The 21,343-nt window shown below is 47.7% G+C and overlaps 7 protein-coding genes across 7 annotated transcripts; 3 read left to right on the top strand and 4 right to left on the bottom strand.

The window, feature by feature from the left end:
* Positions 1-201: 201 nt before the first annotated feature.
* HETIRDRAFT_322722 (uncharacterized protein) lies at positions 202-1,022 on the top strand (the record flags this gene model as incomplete). The annotated part of the gene is made up of 3 exons (XM_009550214.1): positions 202-506; positions 557-669; positions 733-1,022. 3 exons carry the CDS (start codon positions 202-204, stop codon positions 1,020-1,022), a joined length of 708 nt encoding a protein of 235 aa, XP_009548509.1.
* Positions 1,023-1,387: 365 nt separating this feature from the next.
* HETIRDRAFT_419601 (uncharacterized protein) lies at positions 1,388-2,133 on the top strand (the record flags this gene model as incomplete). The annotated part of the gene is made up of 3 exons (XM_009550213.1): positions 1,388-1,516; positions 1,574-1,846; positions 1,918-2,133. The coding sequence occupies 3 exons, from the start codon at positions 1,388-1,390 to the stop codon at positions 2,131-2,133; spliced, it is 618 nt and encodes a 205-aa protein (XP_009548508.1).
* A 765-nt stretch (positions 2,134-2,898) lies between these two features.
* HETIRDRAFT_435197 (uncharacterized protein) lies at positions 2,899-3,989 on the bottom strand. Its single transcript, XM_009550212.1, has 4 exons — positions 3,911-3,989; positions 3,488-3,841; positions 3,223-3,420; positions 2,899-3,169 (listed from the first exon to the last, which is right to left on the bottom strand). The coding sequence occupies exons 1-4, from the start codon at positions 3,950-3,952 to the stop codon at positions 3,023-3,025; spliced, it is 741 nt and encodes a 246-aa protein (XP_009548507.1). The 5' UTR covers positions 3,953-3,989; the 3' UTR covers positions 2,899-3,022.
* Positions 3,990-4,421: 432 nt separating this feature from the next.
* On the bottom strand, positions 4,422-6,702 carry HETIRDRAFT_49191 (amino acid transporter; the record flags this gene model as incomplete). Its single annotated transcript, XM_009549645.1, has 11 exons — positions 4,422-4,586; positions 4,643-4,673; positions 4,731-4,778; positions 4,831-4,976; positions 5,037-5,240; positions 5,369-5,780; positions 5,836-5,911; positions 5,968-6,086; positions 6,149-6,287; positions 6,345-6,510; positions 6,562-6,702. The coding sequence occupies 11 exons, from the start codon at positions 6,700-6,702 to the stop codon at positions 4,422-4,424; spliced, it is 1,647 nt and encodes a 548-aa protein (XP_009547940.1).
* Positions 6,703-14,702: 8,000 nt separating this feature from the next.
* On the top strand, positions 14,703-17,732 carry HETIRDRAFT_435195 (uncharacterized protein). Its single transcript, XM_009550211.1, has 14 exons — positions 14,703-14,903; positions 14,959-15,034; positions 15,095-15,249; positions 15,302-15,625; positions 15,677-15,718; positions 15,777-15,934; positions 15,987-16,006; positions 16,058-16,092; positions 16,142-16,299; positions 16,352-16,563; positions 16,617-17,028; positions 17,083-17,285; positions 17,352-17,448; positions 17,516-17,732. Exons 1-14 carry the CDS (start codon positions 14,816-14,818, stop codon positions 17,579-17,581), a joined length of 2,046 nt encoding a protein of 681 aa, XP_009548506.1. The 5' UTR covers positions 14,703-14,815; the 3' UTR covers positions 17,582-17,732.
* A 200-nt stretch (positions 17,733-17,932) lies between these two features.
* HETIRDRAFT_117053 (uncharacterized protein) lies at positions 17,933-18,535 on the bottom strand (the record flags this gene model as incomplete). Its single annotated transcript, XM_009550210.1, has 3 exons — positions 17,933-18,270; positions 18,329-18,396; positions 18,468-18,535. 3 exons carry the CDS (start codon positions 18,533-18,535, stop codon positions 17,933-17,935), a joined length of 474 nt encoding a protein of 157 aa, XP_009548505.1.
* Positions 18,536-20,922: 2,387 nt separating this feature from the next.
* Positions 20,923-21,270, bottom strand: HETIRDRAFT_171516 (uncharacterized protein; the record flags this gene model as incomplete). The annotated part of the gene is made up of 2 exons (XM_009550209.1): positions 20,923-21,114; positions 21,172-21,270. 2 exons carry the CDS (start codon positions 21,268-21,270, stop codon positions 20,923-20,925), a joined length of 291 nt encoding a protein of 96 aa, XP_009548504.1.
* Between the last annotated feature and the right edge of the window lie 73 nt (positions 21,271-21,343).

Below are 21,343 nucleotides of genomic sequence, written 5' to 3'. Positions count from 1 at the left end.
ATTGAAGCGCTTGAAGGCCCTTGACTTGCGCTGGCCGACCGTTCTACCGTCCACATATGTCACGAGCCTGCTAAGTCGGTAGATGTCCTCCCTCGTTCCAGGCTGTGAATCATCCCGGAATGGCTCTCAAGGTGGTCCGAACGTCGATATTGGAAACCTGCATACTCGTGTCTATTAGGTGACCAATGGGTCCCGGAATTGATGCGATGGGGAGAGGCTGACCGTTTCAACCTCATCGCCAGGCTCGTCCTCTTCTTCTCGTGTCGCCGATTTGTGTTGGGAAATGTATACCTCGATGGACACTCCCCGCGGGCTCCCAACACTGCCGACTATGTAGAGCTCGACACGCTTCCACCACCATCGACAGTCGCGCCAGAACGGCCAACAATGTCGAAACGCGCTCTCCATTCCAGTCTCTGGAGGAGCCTTTTCTCGCTCTGCTTCTCCGAATGTTGTCTGCTCTTCTTGATGTTGATGTGTCAAGGTCTGGATGTGCTCCATACGGGGTGAGTCGTCTCCACGTAGGCACTGAGCGTCGTTTGACAATTGCGTTCAGGACGCGTCTGATGAATTGGCGGATATCGCTCTTCATTATACTGGCGGTCGTGCTCATTGCGATCCCGCTATCGCTGAGCGTCGTTTTTGCTTCAGCGCTGAGCATCTCTTCGAGTGAGTGAGCTTAGTATCTTGACTTTGAGCAATCCCATCAAAGAATAACCTATATTCCGGCAGCAAGAAGCTTCATCCCTTCCCTTCATCGCTTATTCTGGACTCTCATTCCTCTATTTGGCTACTTCCTTCTCCTATCATACGTTCCGCTACCCCTTGCGCTGTCCTCGTCCCATGGATCTGCCTCCCTTCTTGTAGCTGCGCTCTCGCGTCTTGCCGTACTCGGCACCGTCATGCTTGGTCTTCTTTCTGGATTTGGTGCTGTGTCGACCGCATGGGGATACTTCCCGTTCGTTTGTGGTCATGGAGGGCTAGTACCATGCTTGCTTTCTTCCTCAAGACATACATCCTAATGTGACATTGGTTATGCAGGAAACCTCCCACGGAGGCCCAGATAGAGCTTGCCGAGCAGGGCTTGACCAGAGTGTGTACTGATCTTCAAAAGAAGAGGGAGGAGGTTGGGCTTCTGGAGAGACGGAAAACGGACAACATCACAGTAAGAATTACCTGTAATGACAATGCTCATTCTCGACAGAGAGCTGACGAATCCAAACAGGAAAGCAGCTCTACGTCATGGTTATCGCGCATCACACCCAACTTCCGTGGTGACAGCGGTGCGTGGTTCCTCCGATGTTATTAGAATCTTATAGGCTGACTTCTCGAAGAACTCTCTACTCTGAAGACTGAGATCTCTTCTCTTACAGACCTAGAAGAGCATATGTTCTCTCAATTGCAATGGTTCCGCCAACAGCGCGCAGAGCTAGCATTCGAGCGAACTTTCAGCGGACGGCTTGTCGTCATCGGCCGGAGAGCAATGGGGCTTTACTGTATTTTCCGCGGGCTCACGGTCCGCCTCGCACGCTTGTGTGTCATCATCAAAGGCTCTGATTCGCGTGCATTGTAGTCGATCCTGAACATACTGTTACCCGCCGCGAAGCCGCCCGCACCTGACGCACCGTCACGCGTGTACCCCGGTCTCCTCACCGCACTTATAAGCCTCGTGCTTTCAGATCCTAGCACCGCAGAGGCGGTGCTGAGGCAGGTAAACCTCGCGATCGTGGGCATCATCATCTGGAGCAGCGTGAACAGGGTTCTGCGCGGCGTCGCGAGCGCGCTGAAGGTCACCAGCCGGGCCGCTATCAAGGACGTCGTGCTGCTCGTGCTCGCGCAGGTCATGGTGCGTCTGTTTGCACCTGCAGCTGCATTGCTTCGCGTTGGTTGGATGTTGATCTCGTCCGTTTCGTTCAGGGAATCTATCTGCTGTCGACTCTCATCCAGCTGCGTACGTCGTTTCCCCCTCCAGCCATGTCGAATCCGGACGTCACGGAAGAGACGGTCAATCTGTTCACGACCCTGCCAGCCTACGAGTTTTTCGGGCCTGTATTTGACTGGAGCTTTTTGCTTGCCGCGGCGGGCGCGGGGGTTGGCGAGTGGGCCAGAGGAAAGATGAGGACCGCTGAATGAGTACAATATCATTGTTTTGTATGAAGGATCTACAGGACGCTCAGGGCACTGTTAATGCCGGAGACCATTATAGATTATAATTTGCGAATATATATGGGTATACCCCACCGAGCTTACCATGTCGTTGATGCATATTTTGCCAGCACGTTTGTGCATTCCTCTTCGTATGTTGATCTTCCGTCCTCAATGCGCCGTCCTCTCCCTGGCATCTGATGCAGCTCCCTGGCATCTGATGCAGATCCCCGCAGTCCGCCACCCCTCCACAAGAATGCCTATCTCTTGGGTCTCCAACCCTGCATCTCCGACGCGTCTGCACGGTGCACGCGAGCGTGTTGAAGACGAAGAGCTGCGATCCGCTCGTGCGCGCACCGAAGTCAGCAGTAGCACACATCTCGGTGCTGCGGATGGGTTCACCTCGTCGGCGCGAGCGACAGGTCTCACAGGCTATCTACCCTCATCCAGCTGCGCACGTCGTTTCCACCACCTGCTGTATCGAATCTGGACGACACCGAGGTGACGGTCAATCTGTTCGCGACCCTGCCAGCCTACGAGTTTTTCGGGCCTGTATTTGACTGGAGCTTTTTGCTTGCCTCGGCGGGCGCGGGGGTTGGCGAGTGGGCTAGAGGAAAGATGAGGACCGCCGAATGAGTACAACTTGTTTCTACGACGGTGAAGCGAATCTCAAAAAGATCAACAGGATGCTTGGACGCCGTTGCTGCCCTTATATTCTGCAGATATTACTACCTATATCCCACCGAACACAGTGCAAGAGTAATTGTCTTGTTTATTGTCCTATCGCCATACCAAAGCAACTCTGCTTTCGACGATCATGATACATTGGAATACACTGCGAGTCTGGTTGACAGCTGCTTTCCTTAATAAAAGCTCTTCACCCCAACCAATCCGTAACGCCCTTCTTGATGAAGGCATCGATGCCCTCCGAAATGAGCGTCTCGCCTCCAACGATGTCAATGGCCAATCCAGCTGCATCCGGTCTGTCGACAAGGGCAGCAAGTGCATTCGCGACGTCGCCCCTCTGTGAAACCAAATTAAGCGACAACACGAGCATCAAGTATACATAAGACTTGCCGGAATGGTAGGGATCATGTGGGTCCTGCCGATACTCGCTTTACCAGTACCAGGCCCTTCGGTAAGCCCACCAGGGCGAAGGATCGTCCATGTAAACGCAGTACGTGCAACAAGGTTCTTGTCCGCTTCGTATTTCCAGTGCATATAGTCCTTGATCCTGCTCCGCACGCGCTCAGATACGTTTTTGTCTTCCTCCGTCTACAACCCGGAATGGGATCAGCACTCTTCGGCAACTGGAAGCAGTCCAGGAGTCCGAACTGCTTACATAGTGTTCTGGGATCTTGTTGGGATCGCGGACGTCAAGGGCACTGACAAGGACGAGGTGGGGCTTGGGCCCTGCGACGGCCTCGATCGCGTCGAACACCTTCAGCGCGCCTTCGTAGTCGACTTTGCGTGTGCGCTCTGCGCCGCCGTTGCCTCCTGCGCCGGCCGAGAAGACGACGGTGGCAGCATCGGTGAAGGCGCTGGAAAATTCGGACACGGGAGAATCCTCGAGGGAAAGCACGAGAGGGGTTATGTCGGTTGAGATTGCTTTGAGATCGGCGCTGTGGGCGGGATCGCGGATGATGGACGTGATGCTATGCTTCGATGCTATGAGGCCTGCGAGGCGCAGAGCCACCTAAGCGATTACGATGCGAAAGGCGCTAAAGACTCGAGATTGCGCGTGTTCCAGTTCATAGAATCTCACCTTACCGTGGCCGCCGACAATGACGACTTTCTTCAGGGACATGGTGAGAGGTCGATGGGGAGATACACGACGGTAGCGGCTTATATATCTGTTTCCAGGTTCCGAGAAGCTTCACAACGCCGATGACAAATGTCTTTTCTCCATGAACATTCGGAGATTGCACAGACATACCAAGCGTCAGCATGAACCTGCTGACCTCCGTTCGATTTCGACGCCTGTGACAGCTCGAATGTTGGGGAACGAAAGCCCTTGCATTTGGTAAGATAGGTTCCACCGAGATGAATCCAAGACCGATGGTGCTTGCGCAACTTCAGACACTGATCGTGAGACTGCACAAGCGCTCAAAACTGGTCCTCGATCGCGACTGGGCAGATCATCGATTGCGTCATCGCAGGGCAACGACCAAGGCTGCTCAGATCAAAGAGCCCGATGGCCTGGGGGGCTTGAGGACATGCAACGCAAGATACATGAAAATACATATCGGCAATGATATTACAGTAATATCAATCTATTAACGAACCGTAAGGAGAGGTTCTCGCTCCGATGGGGTCTCGTATTTCCGAATAAGGTGGGTAGTACGAGCACCATCGTCCAACTCCACAATTTGTTCGACGATCTTATATCCACCGAAACGCGGGAGGAGGATGATCCAAGTATAGTAATAGAGCCCGCAGAACTGTAGAATATTGAATTATTATCCACCGGCATCGAGAGGACTGCGGTGCGACTTACGCCAAGTACTGCAAGGCCAACGACGCAATATCTACGATAGTTCTTAATGAACCTCAATCACAGAACGTAAAGCGAGCAAGATACTCACGTCGCATACCAAAACGAAACATCGCCTCGTCCGTGTTCTGGAGGTACCCTTCCATGCAATGCATAAGTGCTAGGCGTAAGTTTTCGAGGACACAACGTACCAGGGCATCACAAGCAAGAATACACATTGCATCAGCCATAGGCCGACTGCAAAGTTACTGACACGGAATGGTGACGGAGCTAGCCCGACTAGAGCACGCGAGCGCCGAAGCCTCCAAACACCAATCGCCGTTGCAGCTGCAAATATCTCGGGGCAGGTCAGACGTGCCGACAAACACGTCGTCAGATGCCCGACGGTGGTACTCACCAGATTCGGATATGAAGTCAGGTCAAGCATGAAGCTGAATGCGTCTTTGGCCGGGAGCGCGAGGAGGACGATGACTGTGAGAGCGCATTTGAGAGAGACGGGGGCCAGAGGCGTTCCGAATGGCTTTGTGGAGGCGAAGAACTCGGGATAAGGAAGGAGGCCTTGACGGGCGACTTCACGCAGCACACGGGCTTGACCGACAGTCTGGGAAATAAAACGGATGATGGGTCGAGACAAGACGTTTTTCATAACATGGTACGACACTCACGACGGCGATCTGAGGGTGAGAGAAATCAGCTATGACGGGGATAGTGTCGGGTTCGACAACTGACGATGTTGCCCACGCAGCTGCACGCTACCATTACAGGCAGGATCCTCGCAGCCCAGTGTTCACCGTACACATGGCTGAAGAATAGTGCTGCAACAAGCTGGCCAGAGCCCTTGATCTCTTCCGCCGGCACTGCGGCGACGTAAGCAAGGTTGGTCAAGAAGAAGAGGATGGTGACCATGGACAAGGAGATCAGCCCTGCATTGCGGACGGTGCGCACGGGATTGTCGCCTTTGACTTCGCTCAGGACATTGTAAGAGTTTGCCCACCCCACGAAGGCGAAATTTGTTTTGACTAGAGCGGTCGCGAGTGCGTTGGGGTTCGTGCTGCTGCCTTGCCATATGTTGCGGAAATTTGCGAACGGATCGCTGATATGCGTGAAGCCAAGAAGGACAGCGGCGCCTGTGCCTGAGACACTGCGAAGGATGCGTCTCGACTGGATTCCGTGTGACGTTGGGGATTTGTACTTACAAGATTAGCGATAGAATCTTGATGGTGGTTAACACTGTGACTATTCGCAGAGCCCATTTTGTCGACACGCCGACGACTGATCATTAAAACGTAGGCAAGAGTGTGCAACGAAGAATGCGATGTAGATCATACCTGCTACACAGAACGTCACCACTCCCAGAGCAAAGGCAGTCTGCCTCGATCCGGTGATATCGATATCAAATATAGCAGACGCGTATTGGGCGAACACGATCGAGTTTGTTGCACTGAATCTTTTGTGCGGGCGTAGGGGTTGCAATCCTGAGCGGCAGGCGGATGAGGAAGTGCTGCTCACGATAGGAGGACTGTGGACACTGCGAAGGAGATTGGCACCAGAAAACGTGGTCTCGGATACGCTTGCTCGAGGAAAACGACCTCCGCTCCTGATCTATGGGGAAACATACTCGCAAGCTCGGTGTAAGCAAGAAGAGCGACTAGAAGCTGAAGTTGATGTTATGCATTCAGTAGAAAATGATACGTGTCGATCTCACCACAAGCGAAGATCGGTGCAATGACCCAGTAGGCAAGCAGCAGGCCAACCGAACCAACGGAGTTCAAGACGACCCCGGGAACTGAGAATATTCCTGATCCAAGCAGCTCGCCGAGATTCAATGTTATCGCAGAGAAAAGGGTGACTTGACGACCTAAAGGACTCCTCTGGATTGATCAACGACGAATTGCTCTGAACGGAGGAAGAACTCGATATACCGTCTCGACTGGAGCGCCAAGTGTCACCGAGACATCTTCATCTGCTGGATCTGCTTGTCCCTCAGCATGGCCACTAGAAGACTCGGTGACAAGTGTAGCACTAGATTCTGAAGGCCTCTTTGCGTTGCTGAGGAGCGACATGACTCGTGCGGTGAAAGCAATCAGTGTGACTAGAATGAGTTGCCTTAAACAGTGCGGCTTCGCTTCGAAGTCCGGTTTCGGAGGCCGAAGCTAGCTCGGAGTACTGCTCTTCACAAACCTTTCTGTGCTCCCCTCATGCAAGAAAATTCTACGGATAATTCTAGTTCTACCGTAACCTCTGCCCCACAGGCTACATCCCAATCTGCTCCTCTCCGCACCGACACATCATGTCCTGCTCGGCCTGCCAACCGTGGTCGAGCTCGACAGCAGCCATTTCGACAACCAGCCATCACCACTTCTCCTCTCTGGAGATCTGGAAGTGCTCTCATGGTGTTTGGTTTTCTGTTCACACGCGATTTTCTCGACTGCTACTGCACGGCCAATAAGATTGGCCCTGTCCGCACCGTCCAGCAGCAGTTCACCACCGACACTGTCGCAATTGATAAAATCCAGTCTGATCTCAAAATGGTCTACACTGGTCAAAAAGAGCCCAAGGAATTTGATTCATGTTTAGTGATTGGGACTAACTACTCAGAAGAAGACAGAGACCGACCAAATAAGCCCTAATCCAGAGGTTTCAGGCTATTGTGGGTGTCAATATAGAACTGATATGGTACCACATCTACTATAGGTCAGTCCCTTCATTCATTTCCCAATATGCAGCTAATGCCATATATAACCCTGCTCTCATTATGATTGTTATTGTGATAATGAGCATGGGTGTGCTCTAGGCACCAATACCCCACTTTTCGCAGCTTTTCAGTATTCTTTGACTATTCAGCATACTTAGGACTGACCAATCCTGATCTGTTTGGCACTCTCAGCTATTTGTCAGGTGCTGGCTTTGCATTTAGACCTCTTCACAGTCATTTGGAGCTGTTCATAGTCATTGTATGCATCTATCAGCACTCTTAGCATTAGGAACTCCCCACAGACTGTTGCAGGTGATCACTGATTAGTTTGGTATGCTTTACATTATTGGTACATTTGGTTGGCTTTAGTGTCCCAAATCAGAGGTGGCTAAACACTTTGTTGACTTGGAATGGATCTGTCTTTCTACCTCTTATTGTCCTTATGCCTTTTATTGACCTATCCTTTGTTATCTTCAGAGCTCCCAAGTTTCTAAATGGTTTACCCATATAGCATGTGGTTCTTATTTCTAGGTCCATGTGTACTCACCTTAGCAATCTCTCTACTTATTCAGACTTTAGAGTTATTGCTTCTTATCTTATAGTGTTTACAACATCACTCCCTTATCTTTTTTACCTTTGATAGCTCTTAGCATATATTTCCAATTGCTCTATGCCTCTGCCAATCTCCCTATCTTGTACCTATTTTGACTTACTATAAAAGGGTACCTATGGCCTCACAATACATCAGCTTTGGCTCCTCCCTTATTTTAATTCCATTCATTGTTATAATACAAACAAGTTTGTGTCTTGGCAGAATAATTTCTAAGATTGTTCTATAAGAAGAAATGACTGTGCAAGTCTAGACCAAAGCAAGAAACATTAGAAAAGAATGGGAAATTGAGGAGCAAGATAATTCAAGAACTATCAGTAGTTACATCTGTGCATAACTCCCTCACATCATGTCCAATAACACTTCTATACACTTATCACTCTGGGGCATATTCCCTTGATCATTGTTCTATCTTTATTGCTATATAGCACTTTGACAGCCACTACTGGACTTCCATCTACTAATTGTCCCATCAGGTCCATAACCTGACTTGCTTAATATATTCTCTGTCTTTCCACCATCTCACTCTTTTATTACCATTCCCTAAAAACCCACATACTACATCAATGCTGTCTCCAATACTCTTTTAACTCCACCATCTTTGAATAAGCCACCAATAATATTAATTCCTCCTGATGAAGATAGAATTTGACTGCCACCAGTCTTAGCTAGAGGAGTATTAATGAAAGTCTGCACCCTTTCTAGAAAAGAGGGGTGGGAGGCATGATCTTTTGTTAATTTGCTAGACCATGAATGCTTTATTCATTCATGATTCATTAAGTTCTTATTCCTTTATTCTAGTGTTTCTTGTTCATTTCTTTCCCTAAAAATCATACAGTCTTCATATTTCAAGTATCACACTCTCACTTGGCTCCAGTTTTATGCTTAGGATGTGGATAGATCTTTTGATCTATATTTGTGAATATATGTAGCTGTCTTTTATTAAACCTTGACTTATCAGGGACTTAAAGTATCTACATTTATTAATAAAGCTGTCTTGATGCTATTTTAATAGACTAGATGAAGCCTAGGAGGGACCAGAGTGGAGCCAAACTAATCTAGACTCTTATAGAATTGCATAGATCTTGTGCACTTTTTGATGCACTGAGAGGCTTTGTAATAGCTTAGTAAGTGAATGAGGAATCAAGAGGCTAGAGAACTTAGAGCTGCTCAGGTGGCTAATAGAGAATCTAGAATAATTCTAGGCCATGCTTTGGAGAAATCTAGGAAAGCCTACTCTATTCTAGTTTAAACCAGACACTTCTTTCTAGAATCTTTAGCACCTAAATACATCTATAAATACCCAAATCTGGGTCTCATGCATAGCCTCTACATAAAGGAGAAGTGCATGTGCCCTAAAATATAAACAGTTTATTGCTCATATTGTTGAAGTTGCTCTTGCCCTGGAAAGTCATCTCTACTTTGTAAGGTAGTTTTTACTAATCACTAAAGTCTCTGAAGTTAACACTAAGTATCTTCTAATATGTCTAAAGCTGTGTTAGTCCAAACAGGACATTGAGTTAGTTCTGAGTTTAATCTGGTCGGAAAATATTTGAACCTACATTAGTAAGAAAGCTCTGAAAACACCAAGTTCAATACCTATTAGTCTGATATCCTGGTCTCATCTTTTTATCATACTTATCCTCTAGGTTCTTTCAAACAGAAAGAGTCTGAATTCAGAAAAGTATCTCTCATGCTACTCTACCAATCCTAATGCACAGCACCTTTATAGAAACAACATACTTTATAGCATGGCTAGTAACTACTTCCTTAGGACTTATATACCTTTTAACACAAGCACATAGCTTTGCATAGTAAGATAAACTGGTACCACTATATAAACAGAGAATTACCCTCAACAACAAATAACTAGGCTGCTCTAAGAAAAAAGGAAAACCTGAGTTGGTCTGGGCAACGATTCTTTGGAATTAGTTGGCATGTCAATTAGACTATTTCCTACCCTCCAACTTCAAAGTATCTCACTATATAATATTATGTACTTGTGTTTATGAGACTTTGAGCTATTGCCTTCTAATCCTTATTCATATTTTGCCCCTTTGTTTGTATTATTGTGTTCAATTGCAGCCCTCTACTAGAGCCCTTATCATCTTGCTCTCTCCCTCTTATCTAGTTTGTCATCCTCTACCAGTGTTCAGTGTGGCCTCATACCTATTCTCTTTCTTTTGTGTACCAATCAAATCCCAATCACACATTAGCTGGCCAAAGATATCAATTTTAGATTTATTTGTTCAGACTACATTACATTTGACTAGTATCTACTCCTTGCCAATTGTGTCAGTGTCACTTTAATTGCAGCTACACTCCAAATACTTCCAGCCATCCTAATTCCAAATGAATGTTACCCAACTGAATATTTCAATTTTGGAGTTGTTTCTATGCTCTGAACACTTTTAGTATGCTCCCTTGTTGGTTGTGGCACAGCTAATAGTTTTTTGCACACTAGAACCAGCTCTTGCCTACCTATGCTTGTAGGGGTGTTTCTTGGATGTGTTTTGTACTCAGAGGCATCACTAGTATATCAGTGATTATACATGAATCTGTATCTCATCAGTAGGCCATTTCTAACTAGTATGCAATATTAATTGGTACACCGTATCTTGTATCAGCAAAAGTAAAAGTGTCTGTATAGACCTGAACAGACATTTCAGAGCCCTAGATACTCCTAGCAAGTCCCTAATTAGATAAACACATAACTTCTGGCCAGGTTTCTGGACAGACATGTTCAGACATACCATCTTTGGCCAGATGCACCATATATGGAAGTAATTAGATAATTATTGTCTATAGAATGACAGCAAAAATTAACCTGCACTGATCAGGGATTGAACCTAGATCTTTAAAAGGTATTCAATAATTAAGAGCAATGTTAGCATAAGGATTATCCACTCTACTATATGGGCTATAATATATAGTATCAACAACCTAATCCTATAGAGCCTTGTAAGACTTCACAGAATTTGGAATGCCTAAACTTAGTAAAACATTATGTATTTTCACATTTTTTTTACCTATTTATAAGGGAACAATGGTATATTATACATTATTTGAAAGCTTTGATGTAGGAGAGTAGCTCAATGCCATTATTAAGCTGATATATAACAGATGGCACCAATAAGAGTCTATTATATTACCAGAACAATTTTCTTCTTAGCTCTTATCAAAGGCTGGATTGAAACAAACTAAAGCAGCATTGATATTATTGAAGACTATAGCTTTTCAGTGGTGTACCATGGTTCATAGTTTTACTCATGAAATAATGTGGAAAATGCAAAATTATAGGCACCTTACTTAGTTCCATCAAAAATGTTTAAAGTCCAAAGAGTGTAGATATATTGGCCTTGAGATGTCTTATGTTGTTTAGGTATATAGTGAAATAGATAACTATAAAATGTTTTGTACATTAGGCTTTTGGTTTAAGCCCCAGTCTATGTGTGTATTTACTAACTTTTTGTAACTGTGGAAATCTTATATACACTGCCTTCTGAAAATGTGCTGCCAGTTAGCTAATTAATAGAGTGCCCTTATCTGGCCATACACAGACATCTAGTTAGATATCCTTAAATGATCAAAGCATTTAGGAGCATTTAGGGCATTTGGGGCTCTAGGACTTGGCTACAGTTTTGCTAATATATTTAGTGGCCCCTAAGGCAAAAAGCAGACAAACCATCATATTGATGGCCTTGGAAATATGCTTGTGATTGTTCCCTCTAACCATGCCTCTATAAGGTTCTGTTTATTAACTTTCTCCTAAAACTTCAAGTTTCAATTCTAGACATAGAGAATGACTCACTAAAAGATGTCTACAGTCTTCAAACTATTGCCTGCAATGTAATAACACTTGCCAATTAGCTTGAGGCATGTAATCAAGATGCTGTTTAACAAGGATTGTTAAGATATCACCTAGAAGGAGAAGAGAAAAAATGTTCTCATGCTCAAGTACTCAAAGAAGCAGTGTATATCCTCTGATAAAACTTATCAAACATCCCTAATTAATGTGTGTCAATCCACTACCATACTCATTTAATGGCCTTTTTTAAGCAGCATTTTATAGGTCTTCTAATTAGACACCAACTCAGAATTCTATCTCACTATTATACTAGAGGCATCTCTAAGTGCTAAGCACAATACCAAAATAACCTCTAATATAGGAGGTGCTAGAGCTAGTATCTGATACACAAGGAATCATTAGGGATAACTTTAGGAATTGAAGGCATACTAAGAAGCAATGGGAAATATGAGATTATAGTGCCTAAATGGTTTTAGAACTGTACCAAACACTGACAAAACATTCAGTTAGTTATGTTAGGGATTTGGTTAGTAATAAAAAAAATAGTACCATAACTGACAACTATGTGGACTTTGACAATATGCAAGGGCAGATGAGAGATATAAGCAAAGAAATAAGTATGAACACAAATAAGGCCAAATAATGAGGATGACAAGTTTCTTGGAAGTCAATGAAGATAATTTCAATGGTTGAGATGAATGTGAATGAGCTCTGAACTGTAGAGCACAAAAACTAGTTTATTCTAGAGTTGTATGTAGGTTTTTATAGTAAATAGAGCCCCTAATTAAATATCAAATGGGAAATAAGAATAAGTACAAACAGACACCAAGACCTAGTAAATAGCAAAGATAAGAAGGTAAGAAAAATGTCCATATGGGTTCCAAAAGTGATAAGGTAAAAGTTTATCAGCGATAATAAAATCCCAAATGTTTGGAATCCATCACCTAAGCATAGATCGTAGGAATAGGTGTTGAAAAGCCAATAAAAAGGAAGAAATATTAAATGTATAACTTGGATAGCCAAGCAATGGTGCATGATTGCATTCAACCAAACATATGAAAGTCAGGACAATAAGCAATAAGGACTGACTGGATATAGATAATGTCAGCCAAATAGGGTGTTTGATCCCAATCCTATTATAGAATATTGTAAGGCTCCTTTAATGACTCCTATATGATCATAGTAAGTATGTGACATGTGTGTAAACTGACCCAAGTGCTGCCAAACATCATTTGGTGGCTTATAGTCATTTGGATAGGGACCAACCATGATTGGTACAAGTTAGTGTCTTTGGTACTTGTCTAGAGCTATTTGGTCTCTTCCCAAAGCTTTCTAAATACCTTTCTCAGACTCTAGAGTGGGTGCCTGCTCATTATTGCTTTTCAATAATAAACCACCTCTTATGGCAGCTGTTTAGACCCAGTGTCTCTCTGGTCCCTCACTGCAACCTACATTAACCACCCCTCTTCTATATTAGTGCCACATAGTACCTTATATGGTATTTGGGTTTCTCTTTGCACCTGAATTTGTTGATTGGTATTGTAATCTGCATAATATTGGCCCCCTCTATGCTTCAATAGAAAGGTAGGGCTGCTATGGGTTTGCAATCACAAAAGTCCGAGTCCAAGCAGGAGTCCAGAGAATTTCTATAGTTTAAGAGGTCTATACTAGTCTAGAAATGCCTGAAATTGCATTGTGCTTGGTGCTTGGAACAAATTACTCAGAAGAGCTTAGGCAAGGACCAAGGAAAGACATGATTTGAAGGGTTCAAGGGGAAATGGGTGTTGATATGGAACCAATGTGGTACTAATATCACAACTAGATAACAGTCTCTTACAATGTGTAGAGAGTTGCCGGTTGCTAACAAGACTTCAGTGATAGCATACCTTAGTCTTCATAAGTTCTGTTATTCTTCCTACCATTGTCTCAAAGTTGTGGAGGCTCATGTCTGCTCTTCTAGGATGACCACTACATAGTGGTCACCTTCTGCTATTGTCTTGATATATTTTGCTGTTATTGTTGACCATCTATTATGTGCATTCTTAGATTGATAAATGTCAATCCAACATACTGTATTAGCAATTCAAATTTTAGGGTGGCTTTATATTGCTGCATTGCTCTGTCTTTGGAAGAACTTAGGATGAATGAGATTTGCGCAAGAACTAAGGTAGGCCGCAAGCAAACACAACTACATCACATGGTGTTATATTTACATGACATTGAGTGACCATAGAGTGACAAAAGACTTATTAAGTAGTTGATTAGTAGTATTTGCTGACAATAAGTGAGCTAGGGGATAGGAGAGACAGAAAGTGGGCGAGGAGTGGTATGTGTAATGAAAGTGATACTGCATAAGTATCTTACTCTATGTGATGTTCATCTAGCTGCTCCAAAATTGAGTCCAGAAGCCTGCAATGGCCATGATATCTTTTTGCTGCCCAAGATGCCAATAAACTTATGATTAAAAATATATATTCCACTTCCAGTCATAGCAACACTCAAAAACATTCAAAATGTATCTTCTCTTTAACTGGGTCTAAAATGGAAAAAGTGGCACAGAGCAAATGTCAATAAAACTGATATGAAGGATCGCTCCGTGCCAGATTTCTCAATTTCTTCTCAGTGAGTGAGAAGATAGCATTTTCTTGCGAATGTAATGCCTTCCCCCGCCAAATGTGACATCTGAGCATCACGTGATGTAGTCGCGTTTGCTTGCGGCCTACCTTAGGAAGATGAGTGGTGAATCTCCGGATTACTAAGCCCAAAGCCGTCAATCCAAACTCCGCTGCTCCGACAGGCTCCTTTGGAGACGGCTTTCTCGGCTGAAGCAACTCCGACGAGAGCGAGCCGTAGCGATTCAAAGTCAGGCGGCTCATTCCGCCTGGCAAGCACGAGGCCCGGTTTACCGGCTTTTACCTTCGGCGCCTGATGCACTTTCCCCAGGTTACCCCGCACGTTTGAACTGTGTTTTACGCGGGACAACCTGGGCTTGCTTTAATTTCTGAGAAAGTTCACCTCTCTCTATATTTTTCCAGCCATTCTTCAATAGGACCAGATAATATCATGTCAGATGCTCAAACAAGCTTGGAACTATTATTTGCTCGTTTGACGGCAAGCATCAACGTGGTTGTGGTACGAGGATATTTGTATGGTGAGTGCTCGTCCCGAATGCATTGATGGTATGGTGACATTCGGCTTCATGGAAGGGCGAGATTCATGGGAACAGCATGAAGGCATCGTACGAATCTTGTCTTCAGACCCCGCTTTTGACAGATCTGCGAGGTAAATGCCATCATGAGAAGACACGCAATTTGGAAGGACTTATAATGATCTTATCTTAAGGGCATTCATGAACCGGAGCGAGCAGTTTAATCGAGCGCTCGCGATGACGAAGCGAATATATGAGCTTGAGGAGCAGCTTGAGTGGTCCCCTGCCGACACTTTGCATGCGCTCAGTATCCTGGACGATGGAGTGCCGATGAACCTTCACAACTTAGGTAATGGAATACTAGGAGACTAAACGGATAGCTGATTGATAATATCGTGAAGCTTTTGAGCCCGTGCTCAAGAGCCAGGGTTCCGACAGCCTTCTCAAGAAATACGGGGCGCTTGTCCAACACCACGGTATCATAGGTTGCTATTTGCAGACCGAACTCGGACACGGTAGCAATGTATCGGCGCTGGAGACCACTGCTACGTTTATTATGGAAACACAGGAGTTCGAGATCCACTCACCTACCCTCACCAGCACCAAGTGGTGGATCGGAGGACTGGGTAAGACGGCTACGCACGGAGTCGTGCAGGCAAATTTGATCTTGCCGGATGGGAAAAATGTTGGGCCCCACCTCTTCTTCGTGCAGTTACGATCCCTAGGTAAAACGCTACAACCCGTGATGTTTTTCTGCAGCTTATATTGTACTCCAGAAACCCACAACGTTCTTCCAAGTATCACGCTCGGCGACATAGGTGTGGAGAATCTCCCCCGGAAACCGATTGCCTCCTTTTGATGACCGTGTTTTATCAGGCCCAAAAGCCTTGGGAGGATGGGCTAACATGGACCACGGGTATGCGCGTTTCAACCATGTCCGCATCCCACGAGAGCATATGCTTTCAAAGTTTGCAGAAGTCACTCCAGATGGGCGGTATATGCAACCACCACATGCGAAGATGAGCTACGGAGGCGTAAGCAACGCTCGTTACTGTCATGTCGCTCAAAATAAAATTGATTGCACAGATGCTTTATCTTCGCTCCGGGTAATACTATACTCTTGTCGTCGTGATATATCATTGACACTCTGATTACAGCATGGTGACATCTGCAGGGTGGGCCATTGCGAAAGGTACGTGGCTTGCGTTGACGAGTACATGTGGTGCTCAACTAGGGTACAGCTGCAACAGTTTCTCTTCGATATGCGACCGTTCGGCGACAAGGGAACAAGTCTGCAGAGGGTCTGGAAAAACAAGTCATCTCGTATCCGTCGACATACTACCGACTTCTGCCCATCCTTTCCAGAGCATACGTTTTTGTGCAGCTTGGCCGACAGTTGGTGAGCAAGACTCCCCGTTCTTGCCAGCTCGTCTGACTCATTTCTTACACAGAGTGATGCATTTGCGAACACGTCTGCGCGCCTCGCGAAGGGCGATACATCTACGCTGGCCGAGATGCACGCGACGAGCAGCGGGCTCAAGGTACTGGCGACAACCGCTGCCGCGCGCGACATTGAGATTGCACGGCGCTCCATGGGTGGCCACGGATACAGCGCATTTTCGGGACTCGGTAAGGTCTATGCCGAGTATCTTCCTGCTGCGACGTGAGTTTTCTGTTGCAGTGCATTTCTCACGCTGGGCTCTGAGGTTTGGGCAGGTACGAAGGGGACAACTTCGTCCTCGATCAACAGGTTGTGAGGGCGGCACTGAAGGCGTATCGCGCGCTGAAGAACTCCATACCACAATCGTCTGCGGAGGCTATGTCCCCCTCGTCGTACTACCTTCGTCTTCTGATCGCACCTAGGCCTGCGCCTCCGTCTTTTCACTCTACATCAGCTTGGACGGACCCGGCTGCGCTGATACTTGCTCTGGAATGGCGCGCCGCACTCATCGTGCAGACACATGCGCAACTGAACGATGGTGAAGGTGACGCCAACGGGCCTCAGCGTGTGTCGAGCGCCGTCAGCGACGCGTTTGTAGCAAGCCAAGTGGGTGAAATGATCAATAACTTGGCGACTTCTTCTCTTGGTTCGAAGGAGAGAAAAGTCGTCGAGCAGGTATACATCTTGGTGCGTCATTGGTTGTTCTCAAATCTTTATCAGTGGGATTGACTGCGTCCGCAGTATCTCTTGGTAACGGTGGAAGCTGGTCTTGTCGATTTGTTGTCATTCGGTTTATTGCCTTCCACTCCATCTGGAAATCCCGAGATCGTCACAGACCCTACCCGTGGACTCCGGGCTGCGATCGCGCAGACGTGCCTATCACTCCTTCCGGAGGCTATCGGACTCAGTGACGCTTTTGGTTTCTCCGACTGGGAGTTGGACAGGTCCGTTGTGATATCAATATCCTAAAAATTCACACTCATGAATGACTTCGGATACCGCGTCTCCAGCGCACTCGGTGTCTATGACGGTCGAGTGTATCAGGAGCTGTGGGAGCGGATCCAGCACGAGCCACTCAATGCGCAGGAGGTTACCCCGGGCTATGAGGTATGTAGGCCTTTCTTTGTTTCCTTTGCCCTGTTGTAATTGTGCTCCTTGTCCTGACGCGCTGCAGAATTACATCAAGCCGATTCTTGAGCGCGGACAGAGACTTGCCGCTGGTAAGGGGGCCAAGTTATAGACAGATCTTTTGTGCTCGTTAGGATGTATTTAACGAAGTTGGACATCATGCTACTTCGGCACTGCTACTGTACTCTGCAGTGACGATTCCCTGCCGTTGTTTAAACACTGACTATATCTTATGTATCATATATCCACGGAAATTGCATTCGAAACCGTCTTATCCTGAAGGAACGTTGCACAATCACGGCGACAACAATGCGAGACGCATGGCCTCACTTTAAAGTCAGTTCTCATGCACGCTCAGTAGGGTAGGAACATTGAATGATATCAAATTGGACTTTCCCTCATATCATACGAATAAAGTACATACAAATTACAGCAAGATGATTCAGGGTGATGGCCCCCAGCCTCAGTCTTCGTCGCCCTCCCCACCCGACTTCGCCTCTTCCTCTTCGCTACTTTCCTTCACCACTTTTTTCTTGGTTGCCCTGGTCTTGGATCCTGTGGATGCTTTGGAAGAAGGGGGTTTGGAAGAGCCGGGGGCGGGTTTAGACTTTGCCTTTGTGGGGGCCTTCGGGCTTTTAGCACTCGGTTTCTTTTTTCTTTTCGGCTTCTCCTCCTCCTCTTCGTCATCGTCATCATCATCATCGCCGGGCAACTGCTGGACTTTAGTATAGTCGACCCGAATTCCACGCGTTCTTCGCCCGGTACTGATCACATTGGTCTGGTCAAGAGCGGCGAGCTCGTCTGTGCAGTGCGCCAACTCAACGGCTTTGGCCACCAACGGCGTGGATGCGACGCTCACCTGCATTCACGCCGCTGTCCGACGACTGATGGCCTTCAAAGTCCTCTTCGTCGTCATCACGCTTCGCTCTGTTCAAATCGAAATCGACGAAGCCCTCGCATCGGCAGGTCGTCAGCTGAGGCTCTGCGTGCGAGCTCACTTTTTGGATTTACTGCCCGCTGCTTTATCGAGGTCTTCTGCTCCACGCTTGGTCTTTGTCGCCACCATCGTGGAAATCAACTATCCTAGCGACTGGGAGTGGTTGCGGGGCGAAGGTGGGGCTAGTGGCTAGAGAAGGCGTTGAGTTCCGGATGGGGATCGGTTTAGGAGCGCTCCTTCTCCGCACCGGTCTCCGCTCATTTCTCCATCAATCATCGTCTCTCGCTCCAACCAGGTTGGCTTTACGAGGACCCAACACAAGCTAGAGCGTATTTGTGCATAGCATCGCCTATCTGCATTATTTCCGCTTTGTCTTGTCTAGAGGACAGCTAGCGTCATGAGGTATGTTAGCCACGGCCAAATGTCAGCGCCTTCGAATTGGTTTTGGAGATCACCTGGCTTGGGAACTCTCCTTCGCTCTTCACTATCTCGCCTACACGCACTTCATCTGACCTCCACTTCCAGCTCCTGGGTCGCATCGTCATACCCACTGATCTTGCAAGGATCTCCCTGCAGTTATCTTTGTCGGTCTTTAGGACATTGTCAGAGTGCATTGCAACGACACGTTCACTATGTCCGTCCGCTCTCCACATTTGGATTGCCTGCCTCGTGCCGAACCTCTGGATTGACAATGACGAGAACGCTGGACACATACGGAGGGCAACTCGTCTCCTGGAGCAACGCCTCCCCTCGGCGCAAAGCAGAATCAGACCGAACGCGGCTAATGCTTGGCTATTACCATACCCGTGAGTAAGTACGTGTAGTCAATCGCTTCGACCCCTGCGCGATATGACGTCGCCGATCCCTTCGACTTGTCACGTCGGGCACAGTCTGTTCCCACAACGCGTACTCGGGTTTCATCTATGGGTCCTCGTCTCCTTCTCCTTCTATGATGGAAGTTATGACTACGCCGAGGTCAACTGGGCAAGACGCACGGCCGCCAGTCAATGGCCCTCAGACCTCAGGCCTCCGCTCTGCATCATTATGCGCACACGCGTCTCGACCTGTTCTCCCGATGACACACGGCTTCATTCATTCCCACCTCCACGCCGACTATGCTTTTCCTGTTCGTTCCAGAGGCCCTGTTCCACGGGTCTAACCTGACAAGACGACACCATCTGGACCTGGGCACGCCATCATCGGCATCGTGAAGCCCCTTGACGTAGCCCGCCTCCTATCTTTCCGTCCTTTTCCAGAGCCCGCCTGACGCTGACGCGCTTGGGTCTACTCCCGTGGCCTCAGCGGGCCGTCAGATGCTCTCACCAGTACTCCCCAGCGAGCGGACGCTCCTCGATCACCCGTCATCGTCTACCCCCAATAGACGATCGCGAGACGATTCTCGGCGTCCAGACTTCTAAGCGTCAAAGCCGCAGCCAGCGCCCGGTTACGCCGGCGTCGGCGGCTCTCTGCGGGACCTGAACGACCTGGACGGGACGGGAGTCGAGTCGCGGTCGCGTCACCTCTTACGCAGACGGACGGAAGCGCTGCTGCATGCCGCGCTACGAGGTACCGTACCATGAAGCACGGATTGGACGTGCCATAAGGAGCCTTACGTCCGCCCCCCCGCGTGTGTCAACGTACGTCGTTCTAGCAGCTCCCGCAGAGGTAAGTGAGAACTCGGGATGCAGAACTCGAGACGCAGAACTCGGAGCGCAGACAACAGCGGGACCCCAGTTGCAGCCGCGCACGGGCGCACAGGCTCAGGCACGCGCGAGATGCCTCGACTTCGTTTCTTTTTGTCTCGTCATCCGCATACACACAGTACATAGCTATCACTCACACAGGTTCCTTCCCGCGTCGACCTGAATGAATGAATCGCGCGTGTTCTTTGACGTCGAATGATTGTTCCCGCGTACAAGGTTTCCACCGCGCTCGCATAAGTGACGCCCGAGGACGAAGACGCGTATCCTCGTACGTGCACGCTCCATACTTAGCACTTACTAGGCCTGGGGACTTCTCCTTTTGGGCACCGGAGGCACTCCTGCGGGCCCTCATAAACGTCAATCAGCGAAGCCGGAAATTGCGCGTGAGCGCTCCTGCGCAACGAGCAGCTTCAGAACTAAATGGACGCAGGGCTCGTGTACGATTCATACATCAAACTCTCGCGATGTGGCGTTTCTTCCAGGGCATTACGTCGCTCCAAGGCACTGGCAATAATAATTTATTCGTAAACGAGCACGGCCGGGACGGCGTAGGTGGGGGTAGGTAGGCAGGCAGGCAAACAGGTAGACAGGGGTAGATATCAACGGGGGTATGCAAGCAATGAGTCAACGGGAGGAGAGAGGGTAGGAAGTATGTAACGGCTACAGAGCACTGCGAGACGGCAATGAATATATATTGGTGAGGCTTGAACCGCGAAGCCCTTCGCGAACTTCTTCATACATGGGTTGTGTCGTCGTCCGAGTCGAGTTGAGTCGAGGGTAACAAGGCGGATAGTGAGGAATGAATAGAAAAGGTCATGACGGAGCAGCAGCAGAAAGAGGCGCACAACAAGGGATGTGAGGACGTGGAAGCAAAGGGAAAAAAAAAAGTGGCGATACAGGATGGAGAGGAGAGACAGAAACAGAAACAGCAAGCATGAAATGCGAGGTATGAAATGATGTCAGAGACGAGCGAGACAAGAATGCTACGGAAGCGTGCGACGATGTCTTGGGGGAGGAGGAAAGCGATGAGTGATTACCGGGAGGGATCTAGGACAACACCACTCGGCACGAGGACGATGCTGAGGTAGATGATGATGTGCAAGACGGGAACGCCTCGACTTCGACCTGGAGGAAAACAAGGATGCGAGCGCCGACGAGCATGGATGCCGACGCTAGTCGCGGAGGCGGTCGAGAACGGTAGTGACCGCAGTGGCGGCGAGGACCTCGGCTCGAG

The sequence above is a fragment of the Heterobasidion irregulare genome, assembly GCF_000320585.1.
Source record: "Heterobasidion irregulare TC 32-1 unplaced genomic scaffold scaffold_07, whole genome shotgun sequence".
Taxonomy (NCBI): domain Eukaryota; kingdom Fungi; phylum Basidiomycota; class Agaricomycetes; order Russulales; family Bondarzewiaceae; genus Heterobasidion; species Heterobasidion irregulare.
The sequence above is the reverse complement of the archived record's forward strand: the minus strand, read 5'-3'. Positions and strand labels throughout refer to the sequence as shown.

Excerpts from the sequence above, each read along its gene's own strand:
- HETIRDRAFT_435195 (XM_009550211.1), top strand. The coding sequence starts at position 14,816 with ATGTCAGATGCTCAAACAAGCTTGGAACTATTATTTGCTCGTTTGACG. Across the intron at positions 15,035-15,094 it reads GCTTTTGACAGATCTGCGAG|GGCATTCATGAACCGGAGCG; the intron begins GTAAATGCCATC and ends TCTTATCTTAAG. Across the intron at positions 15,935-15,986 it reads CGAAGATGAGCTACGGAGGC|ATGCTTTATCTTCGCTCCGG; the intron begins GTAAGCAACGCT and ends TTGATTGCACAG.
- HETIRDRAFT_435197 (XM_009550212.1), bottom strand. The coding sequence starts at position 3,952 with ATGTCCCTGAAGAAAGTCGTCATTGTCGGCGGCCACGGTAAG. Across the intron at positions 3,842-3,910 it reads TTGTCGGCGGCCACGGTAAG|GTGGCTCTGCGCCTCGCAGG; the intron begins GTGAGATTCTAT and ends GTAATCGCTTAG. Across the intron at positions 3,170-3,222 it reads ACATGATCCCTACCATTCCG|AGGGGCGACGTCGCGAATGC; the intron begins GCAAGTCTTATG and ends TTGGTTTCACAG.